This window comes from Dasypus novemcinctus, chromosome 2 (genome assembly GCF_030445035.2).
Source record: "Dasypus novemcinctus isolate mDasNov1 chromosome 2, mDasNov1.1.hap2, whole genome shotgun sequence".
Classification (NCBI taxonomy): Eukaryota; Metazoa; Chordata; class Mammalia; order Cingulata; family Dasypodidae; genus Dasypus; species Dasypus novemcinctus.
Genome location: NC_080674.1, coordinates 133546867 through 133557714, shown reverse-complemented (window position 1 = coordinate 133557714; position 10848 = coordinate 133546867). Strand labels below are relative to the sequence as shown.

Sequence of the window (10848 nt, the reverse complement as noted above, 5' to 3'; positions counted from 1 at the left end):
GAAAAGACTTAGATGCAGTTCAAATAAAGAAGAATCTCATTTAGTCCAAAGTGTGTCAGTTTGAATAGACTCAATAACCAAGTGCCACACACATATCCTGGGGCAACAAACTTACCTTCATTGAGTACTGGATTTTAACTCTAGATTTCACCAATATACATACCACTCAACTGCATTGCAACTGTCAGTTTTTCTTCACACCAATTAAAAGTGCTTTTTTTAAACCTAATTCATCCCACAATAAAGTACCTAGAGTGTATTTTGATGAAAAGAACCCCATCTTGTGGTAAAACGTTTCACAACAAAGTTTGGCCAAACACTGCAATGCCTTTCTCTTTCTGAAGATAAATCTGTAGAAAAATTATCATCTTATCTGCCTTACCAGGAAGAATTTTTTACCCGGCATTTATCTTATGTCTGCAATGGCACCAAAGTATGTAGTAAATCTGCAAAAGCTCAGTAATTCTGGGGCTTTTACTGAGTTATTTTCAAGAGAAGCTGGCAGTCTTTACACAGCTTACTGCAGGAATATTTTTTAAGAGAAAAGCAAACACTGACTCTGAGTTAGCTTTTGAAATATTATCATATGTTCGTTCTAGGTATGGTTCAAATATTCCACTTTCTACAAGATGAACTCACTTAACTAAAGCAATCACAAGACAAAGCTTCCCAACACCCATAACAAATGACAACTAATTATCATTGTATATAACAAAGGGACCCCACACAGTGTACACTTGTATTTCATATCATTCACAATTATCCCTCTAAAAGGGCATTTTTAATCTATTTCTTTCCCACTCCCTATTTTAAAAGTCAGTAAAACTAGATTCTAGATCTATTTTCTGCATTTCTCCTTTAAGAAATTCCTCAATGTCTTCTCCCTTCTCCCTTATTCCCATTTGACTTTCTTACTTAAAAAGATTTTGAAAGGCCTGATTATTATTAATGAGGAAAAAATGTTAAGCACTGTGCACCATGAGTGACTTAATAAACATTAGCTATTATCATTGCTTTTATTATCGCTATTACTGTTATTATCAGTGACAAAGAAAAAGGAAAAAAAAAAAGATTCAAATAGCTTTTCTGTGCATTTATCTTCCTCACTGTCTAAAGCCTTAAAGGAAACTCCAGTTCTAGCAGGAAGCCAAATTATTTTTATCCAAAGCAAAACCAAAATATTTCTTTCCATCAAAATGTTTTTTAAAAAGTTTAAATGACAGATTAATATTAAAACAGCATTTTATTTGTTAATGCACATAAGAAATTTAAGCAAGTTACACTATCTTAAAAAACACAACTAATTGTAATTTTAATAAAGAAATCCTTCCCTCCCCCCTTCCCTGCCCTCCCACCATTCCCTTATGAATTAAAATCTAAGAGAAGAAGTAACCAGAAAACAAAGTTTTGTGGAATCCTTCATTCAGAGTGCTTACATGATGATTAGGTTAATATTGCCTTCTTACAAAATTTTTTTCTATTAAAAAAAATCTGTAACCTTGATTGCTTATTACAAAAAAATTCAGTACAAAAGTTCCATATATTGAAAAATGCTTTTCCCCTCCCTCACAGCACCGTTATATAGAACAGAGAATAATCAAGAGCAGATTGCTAATCTAGATGGCGCAATCTTCAGATTACACCTGGACACACAGTGGTTTATTTATGTCCCCTTCTCATAAGAACTTAAAAAAAAAATACACACATACAAAAAATGTCAAAAAATTTGAGGGACCTTTTCCAAACAGTACAGTTAGTTCAGTGTCAATAATTCACATCTGGCAACAAAGTATATGGATATGATTTCTTTTACAAAACTTTCAGTGTGAAAAAAGGAAATTAAGGCCATCAGATTCGCAGCTTAAAAATTCACATAAAGGAAATATAAAAATATTCTGTGCTTCGAGAAGGCTCTGCACTGTATGTAGGTTAAGGATTACCATACTTCTTTATTTTGAGGAAGACAGTCGACTTGAGAAGTTTACATAATTGCACAGCTTTTATTGGATGCTCTTGGGGCTCCCTGATGAAATAGAAAGAAAAGATAGTGCTAAGAAAATGAATCACAATACTTTAAAATAAGAAAAAATCTTTTAACAACAGGGATACTAAAGATCCATAGTACCTAACTTTAAATGGATCCTTATCATTTCTCACTTATCCTTTTTACCCTTCTCTTAAGGATTTCTTCCCTGTAATTTCCCAACAAATTCTAAAACAGTGATTCTCAAATTTGACTGTACAATTAGATCCTAAGGAGATTTTACAAAAAATTCTATAAGGTCCTTAGGTCAATTAAATGAGAATTTTTTATTTAATTGAGGAAAGGCATCTACCTACCTACCTACCTATCTATCTATCTACTTATATTTTTAAAATAGATAAATGATAAATAAATATTTTTAAAGCTCCCTAAAAGCCAAAGCAGAAAACCAGTGTTCGATATCCTTTTATAACGAAGGAAAAAGATCAACTCTTTATGGCTATGCTAATTCTCAACTTCCAACATGCAAATTTTGAACTGCTTGATAGGTACCTCGATTCTGGCATTCTATTGTCACATCAAATTCATGATAAATTATTACCATTTTCATCCTCAAAACTGATCTTCCATTCCATTTTCCCTTTTGGACCTTGATGTCTTTACTTTCCCTGATCATAAGAGCTAAAAAAACATATTTTTGATTTCTCTCTTTCCTTCTCTTACCTTCAATTTAGTCACTAAGTCCTCAGTGTCTCTGCAATCTCCCTTATAGAGTCAATCTCTCTCTGATACAGCTTGCCCAGAGATATTATAAAATGTGGTTCTCAATTTCTTCTTTGCTACAAACTATGAAGAAGCTACTTGCTCGGGCATTCAAAAATATGTATAATTTAATACCAACCTTCCAACTTTACCAACTTCATTTATCTCTCACATAAATCCAATAGTACAACCAGATGGGCACATACACTTGGTGCATTAAGTCTTGACATATCCCCTTGTGAATTAAAGATGACCAAAAATTCTTTGCCATTCCCTATTAAGCAGTAGAGACTATTTACCCTCACTTTGATTCTGGACTGGATTTATGACTTACTTTGACTAAGAAAATGTGCCAGTTCTGGCCTAGACTTTAAAAGATCTGGTGTTCTCCACTTTCACCCTCTTGGAAGCCAGCTGCCATGCTGGAAAGAAGCTTGAGCCAAGCTACCCAATGATGACAAGTCACATGAAGAGAGACCCTGGAGAACATTCCAGCCTCAGCCAAAATCCCAGCTGCATGCAACTACATGATTGATTTCAGTCTCCCATGTGAAGAAGAACCACCCTGAGCCCAGTCACACCAAAGAATCATGAGAAGTTAGAATTCATTGTTTTAAGCCCCAACCGTTTCGGGGTGAACTGTTACATGGCAACAGAGAATTGTAACATCCACAGAAAACCATCTCTGCTCCTTCTCTAACACCCAAATAATTTCCCAACCTTCAAATACTGGGCAAGTATCATTCTTCAAAGATCTTCTCAACTACTCTGGTGGTTCTGGAGTCTTCAGCTCTTTAGCAGCCACAACTCATACTCTGAGCCACCTGTCTGGTTCCTTGAGACATCTCTTATAAATTAGTACCAGCCATTTAACATTTCCCAATAAAGGCAGGAAATGGACCTTATGTTTGTTTCTTCAAGTCTAAAATATCTATTCTTAAATATTCCTCCAAAATACAAAACGATATATCTGCACCAAAAATTCATTCGACCTAATAATACCCACCTTGAGTGGTTCTCAACCCTGAGGGCTAAATGCATATGAGAATGTTTATTTGGAGTAGGACTGGGACTAATGAAGCACAACAGATTTAAATTATAAATAGGGAAATATGGGGATCAAGTCTTATAAGGATGAGGGTAAAGACTTTGATTAATGATAGGATTCAAACAGTTTGGGAATATAAATGAAGGCTCATTAGTTATTAATAATTCTGATTTAATCAATTAAAACCAAATTGTGAGTTCCTTTAATTCAAGGGCTCTTAAAAGCTCAAGCTTCAGCTAAAATCTATCTTGCAGTCACACAATAGGAATTTATTATGCAAGAAACTATTTTCTCACTGAAGTTCATTTTTTTTTAGTTTATATAAGACCCTTGCTCTGAATGATCTCCAAAGTTTTTAATCACAGAACCATTCATAAATAATTGTGAATATCCATTCCAATCCATACATAAGTAATGTACATTTCCTACTATATTATATAAATTATAAAACAAAGGACAAAATTGAAACTTATAGTTAGATTAAAAAATACAAAAAGAAATACCAACATTTTCTTCCAGAGCCCTGAAGTACTATCCTGAATATTCCCTCAGAAGTACAAACCCCAGTTGATGTAAATCACTGTTCTGATTCGTCAAGTAACGGGAAAATATTAGTTCTTATTTTTCATATAATTCTATTAATCAGGTTTAAAACAAATATATTAAAGTAAAGAATACCTGCTGATGGAAAAGCTCCTCCTCTAGAGCCACTTCAGCTGCTTCTTCCTCCTCCTCTTCCTCTTCAGGTATGGTTGTTTTAAAGACTGTACTTCTTTGAGCAACCTCCTAAAAACAAAAGTAGTTTGTTTTTATTTAAAATCACAAAAGGCAGGGGTAGGGAAACCTTTTCTTTGTTTAAGTTTAAAAGCTAACATTTCCACTTCAAGGATTACTTTTTAAAAAATCTTTCCATCAGTAGCTTTAGCTACTGGACAAGAATTTCTGCATAATTAGTAGCTGTTCTTGGAGCTTCAATATTCCCTGCAGGGAAGCTACTGCTACCCAATTTGAAATACCTGCTGAGATGCTTTCACTGCTTTTTATCCCATTTTGTTACTAAGAATTCTGCAAATCATTTGGCACACTAAAATACTTTATAAAACTCAACATGAATTCAGCATAAAGACCTCAGCTTCTAGCAAAGAGAAGTTACTAAATAAATGAATAAAATAAGGCTGGAGGCTAACTGCTGTGATCTCAGGAACCATTGTAGCAACAGGACCACCTGATGAGATGTAAAGGCAAGCACCTTTCATTTCTGCAGCAACTGGTTCTTCTGAATGAAATGGAATCAAGGCAGATGAGTATCTTTATCAATATCAATAGTGAGTGAGGTTCCAAAGTATTCTGTACAGAAATAGTGCTATCATTCATGGGAGGTAGGACAGAAAGTAACTTTCCATTTCCTTTTAAAAGGCTCATATACAGATTACATTCCTGGAGAGAATGCTGACTCCGCAAAAATACAACAGTGTTTTTGTTTATTAGCACAAGGCTAAACTGATGCTAGCAAGTAAACCAGTTTGTCCTACAGAGTGCTACAGAGCATCTCATTTTATTCTGTACCATGTCCTAGGGTCACTCAAGAAAGGTAACACCACAGAGAAAAATGTTAAAATTATTTCAGTAAAAGCTTATCTTAAATTTTAGTAGAAACTAGTTTAGTTTTAAAAATGGCAGAGGAAGAAAACAAAACAAACAAAAACAGTGTCATAGAAATGAGACTTCAGTTTTAAATATGTCCAAGGATATATTCTATCAATGAAGTAAGGTGGTAGAATACTATTTTGTGAGGAATTTTTATTGTTGCAGGACCAAGGAAGATGGCCATGTTGAGTTTCCCAGCTAGTGAAAGACTTCAAATCTGTGAGATTAGTCTGTTTTTTATAAATACAAATAGTCATTTCACAAATATCAGCCTCAGCCTGTTTTAACTCAAGTAATAAAAATTAAAAAGCATGTGATTCCTTAATCAATAATAATTCTTTGAACCAAGATATCAACTGGGGGAAGGCAGCATACAAAACAGAAAAAAGATTTTCAAATAGCTTTGAGGGTAACCAGGGTTTTGCTTAATTCACCTTAAAATGAGGGAGGGAAAAAGTCAAAGCAAAATCCTGTTAGAGAATTCTCATATTTCAGCTTCTAGCAGCTTGTGGCAGGCATATACACTATCCATAGCCACTGTCTCTTAAAACAAGTGTTGTAACTTAAGGCTAGTAGCATCAAATGAGAAGCTCAGAAAAGAGCATCTTGACCAACTTTATTAATTAGGAATTACTTCGACATAACTACTTTTAATGTAAGCCTGCTGTTAAGTACTTTTCATTTTAAAACATTTTAAAAACAATCTAATGTAGAGAGCGCCTGTGTGGAAAATGAGTGAACTAATAAGATCAAAAACTTTAGTGGGAAAAATAATAAAACAAATCTATTTAAAACCAAATGATACCAGTAGGTTTAGACCCAGGAAATTTTTATTAGTCAAAATGTAAATAGATGTATGTCTTCATCCAAAAAAAAAAATACAAAAAAATTTCTCCTAGCAAGGTACCTAAGCCTAATCAAGTGCTCTTAAAGAGACATATAAATGGTCCTACTTGACAGGTTTTACCTATATAGAACATTATTGGTCTGCCCCATTCAGTGTCTTTACTCAGTAGTACACCATAGCCAACCAGCACTGGCTGACTGTGCTTATCTCTTCACAACGTTGCATTCAGTCAAGTCATGACGGTAGGCTGAAATCAGCCATGGTGGGAATAGTGACAGCACAGAAATCAACAAATGCTACAGATTAGGGCATTTTTTGTTGTCAGAGGAACCAATTGTTAAACTATGTCATGATATCTACTTTGTTCATGTGCCATATCTTTTTTGTGGGCCTTTAAATGTGGGGCATTCTACTATCTTCCTATGAGATTGTTTCTAACTTGTGTGAGATAACAGAGCATACAGCCTAGTGACTGAGTGAAAAGGTAAGAACCAGTAAGAATGTCAGAACAAGTTTCTATCTATGGCTTCCTCATACGCCAACTTAAATCTCTATGGCAGACAAAGAGGGATGAAGAAACAGCATTACGACTAAGAGAGGAGAAAAGGGCACAAGCCATTCTGAACTCATATAAGCTCCCTTAACATACTATGGCAACAGCAACAAAGAAGGAAGGACTCTGAGATTCTAAACAGAGGTTCATTGATGTTGTAAGGCATCTGAATAAGGTAATTAGTTGGGGAAATTTTGGGATTAAGACATGCTTTACTAGCTTCAACGTATGCTTTAATAGGAATGGTGGTATTTCTGAAACTAATATAGGGTGTGTAAGTTGTATACATCAAGCAACATGTACACTTCACAATCTGAACACAGAGTTTTAGGAATACTCTAAGAGCCTGTAACAAAGTTAATAACATAAGCATTTACTGAGTGACTATGAGAGGCAACGCACTGTTCCAAGCATTTCCCAAGGACTGTCTCATTAAATTCACTAATATTATTATATCCATTTTAAAATGAGAAAACTGAGGCAGAAAGGAGAAATAATGTAAAGACACAAAGCCAGTATGCAATGGAGGCAGAAATTGAACAAAGACGATCTGACTCTGAAGCCTGTGCTAAAAATCAGTAATACTCATATGTCTTAAAATTTGAAGATAACCAGTTTAATTTACTCAGCAGCTTTAGTCTGATTTAAGTAATCTGATACTCCATATTTCAATTCGACTTTTGAAAAGAAATCACACTTGCACAACTTTCAGATGAAACTGACACTGCAGTGGTACTGATAAATTGGCCATACCTCTCCCTGAGAATTTTTCAATATAACCTTCACATCTTCACCGGTGCCCCAAGAGTTCTGGTTCTTCCAGATGAGGTCAGTGGGAGGACTGGCTGTGACACCAGCATTTGCAGCCCATATCTAGAAGGAAAAAAAGGAGATCGTTATACCCAGAACCCAGATCACTCACATTCCAATAACAGTAACATCCTGATGAGACTTGAACATCTTATAAGACTGATCCTAAAAGCCTGGAAACCGTGTCCTAACTTCACACTTGCTCTACCAACAAAAGTTCAATGTCCAAGAAAACTCACAAGAGCTTCTCAAAGCATCTGCTTCCCTATCTGATAAAATAAAGATGTTGACACTCAGCTCTGGAGTGAAGTTGCCTACATTCACATCCTAACTCCTCTGCATGTCAGCTGACCTTGAGCAAGTTACCTTACTTCCCTAATTCATAAAATGGAGCGATAATAGTACCTGTTATGCATGGGATTGCTGTGAAGAACAAATGATTACCCACATAGGAAGACTGGCCTCACTCAATGAATATTACCCTCATTATGAGCATTCTATTATTCTGAGTTTTATGGGCCATCCCTCTTCATTATAACCTGATGCTCTCTTTAATTTTTTTTCTTTTTCTTCCCATTGCCCTCTCCTGCCCTGATGTTTTTGCTGTCTGTGTCAATTCGTTGTGTGATCTTCTATATCTATTTCTCTTTTTTGTCTCCTCTTCTCGCTTTCTCCTCTAGGATTCACCAGGATTTGATTCTGGAGACCTCTATGTGGAGACAGGTTTCCTGTCGATTGCACCACCTCAGTTCCTGGTCTCTGTCATGCTTTACCTTGACTCTCTCCTTTGCCTCTCTTTTGTTGCATCATCATCTTGTTGTGTGACTCACTTTCGCAGGCACTGGCTCACCGCACGGGCACTCAGCTTGCTGCGCAGGAACTGGCTTGCCACACGGGCACTCGGCTCACCATGAAGGCAATCACATAGGCACTAGGTTTGCCACGTGGGCACTAGCTCATTGCACAGGCACGCTTTCTCTTCTTTTTCACCCCGAGGCCCCAGGGATCAAACCCAGGTCCTCCCAAAGGCCTTATCACCTGAGCCACATCCGCTTCCCCCCTGATGCTCTTAATAGTGTCTTCTAACTGCCTGCAGCAGGAATTGAGGAGATGACTAGCTTCCCTCAAGCCTTCTGCGGGCAACAGTAAAATATGCTTGTAAAGTCAGTATGTCTGCAAACAGGGACAGTGTCACAATACCTGAAGTGTCTGAGATTGCTCCAAAAAGAATGCAGAAAATGGATAAACTGTCTTTCCACTATTTGAGGGGAAATGGAATTGCTTTTGAAATAGGCAAAACAAATAATTATTTACCCCTTCTCATCAGGATGAAAATTCTGCCCTACTTTTTATTTATGACAAAAAGATATGGGTAGAGCAGAGAAAATTTAGGAGTTGACCTAAGTTTGAATCCTGGACAAATACATCTCTATGAGCCTCAATTTCATCATCAGCAGGGATAATACTACTAGCTCTGATCTTTTCATAAAGATCATATGAAAGCAGAAAAAAGTTAATAATCCATAAACTGTTATACAATATAAAAGACTATATGATGGTAAAAGAAAAGCTTGGAAATGGCATAGGCAGGTATATTTTTTAACGGGGAGAAATAGCTATGAATTACTGATTAGGAAAAAGTGCTTATTTTTCAGACACCCACTTGAAGCTTCCAAATCTTCTGTCAGCCTTACAAATAGAAGAAGGCAGGGAGCATTCACTGGGAAGAAACTGAAAAAACATTATCTGGGCTGACTCTCCAATTAAGGAAGTGCCAAAGTAGAATGTGTTTTCTTTATTTCCAGCTATACTTTTCATTAGTCTATATCACTGTTGGTTTAGTATTAATAACCATCATAAAATGTCAGTACCTTACTGCGTATCTCCACCTTAAAAAAAAAAAGTTCTAGAGATGTGTTGGTCAATGCAAGTAGCCACTAGCCATATATGGTTTTTGAGCAATGGAAATCGAGGGCAGTCCAAACTAAGATATGCTATATGGGTAAAATACACACCAAAGACTTGGTTCATAAAAAGAAGGTAAAGTATCTAATAAATTTTTATATTGATTAAGTGTTAAAACAATAATATTCTGGAAATAATGGATTAAGTAAAATGCACTAAAATTAATTTCACATTTCTTTTTTACTTTTTTTAAATAAGGCTACTATAACATATGAAATTACTTATGGTAGTTTACGTACTTCTGGAGTTTTAAACTGATCTTTGCTATTACTTTTCGTACAATGTTACTAAAGATCATTTTCACTGCTATGTTCAGAAAAACTTACCTATCACATTTAATACTAACTACTTATTATACTATTTTATTTGATAACTGAGTGTTCCACCAGACCTATAGAATATTTCTCTTTAGTTCCTGAGAAACTATACCCAGTGGAAAAAGCAGACGATTGGCACAATGGTTTCACATTAATTTTAAAGAAAGAGAGCATACACGCACACCCGAATCATCTGAATTAAAACATCAGATTCTTCCCACTACATTATGCAGCTACTATAAAGACACATAAGAAGACTGAGGGAAATGGACTTTGGCCCAGTGGTTAGGGCGTCCGTCTACCATATGGGAGGTCCGCAGTTCAAACCCCGGGCCTCCTTGACCCGTGTGGAGCTGGCCATGCGCAGCGCTGATGCGCGCAAGGAGTGCCATGCCACGCAATTTGTCCCCCGCGTGGGGGAGCCCCACACGCAAGGAGTGTGCCCATGAGGAAAGCTGCCCAGTGTGAAAAGAAAGAGCAGCCTGCCCAGGAATGGCGCCGCCCACACTTCCCGTGCCGCTGACGACAACAGAAGTGGACAAAGAAACAAGATGCAGCAAATAGACACCAAGAACAGACAACCAGGGGAGGGGGGGAAATTAAATAAATAAATAAAATCTTTAAAAAAAAAAAAAGAAGACTGAACAATTTTCTCTCACTATATATTTGTTAGAAAAGGAAGGATCAAAAGATAGGATATCTGGCCCGTTTTCATCCCTTATTACAAATTAGCATCTGATATTTTCACAAAGTGGCATCAAGCTCTCTGAATACATTCTTTTAGAGATGTCTTAATCTACACTTTGAGCCTTTGGTCTTAAATATTAAGTAAAATTTGAATTAATTATAAAATTTAAAACATGTGTGATCCAAAAAGGAAGGAGATTGTTACCTCTGCATTTATTCCTTAGGAAA

General features: G+C 36.1%; 1 protein-coding gene across 1 annotated transcript in view; it reads right to left on the bottom strand.

The window, feature by feature from the left end:
• Nucleotides 1-1224: 1224 nt before the first annotated feature.
• LMNB1 (lamin B1) overlaps nucleotides 1225-10848 on the bottom strand; it is a 69617-nt gene continuing 59993 nt past the window's right edge. The window contains exons 9-11 of the mRNA XM_004448154.5: nucleotides 7595-7714; nucleotides 4473-4580; nucleotides 1225-2023 (exon numbers count right to left, since the gene is read on the bottom strand). Coding sequence (XP_004448211.1) covers nucleotides 1982-2023; nucleotides 4473-4580; nucleotides 7595-7714 — 270 coding nt within the window. The 3' untranslated portion in view covers nucleotides 1225-1981. The remainder of the gene's footprint in view (nucleotides 2024-4472; nucleotides 4581-7594; nucleotides 7715-10848) is intronic.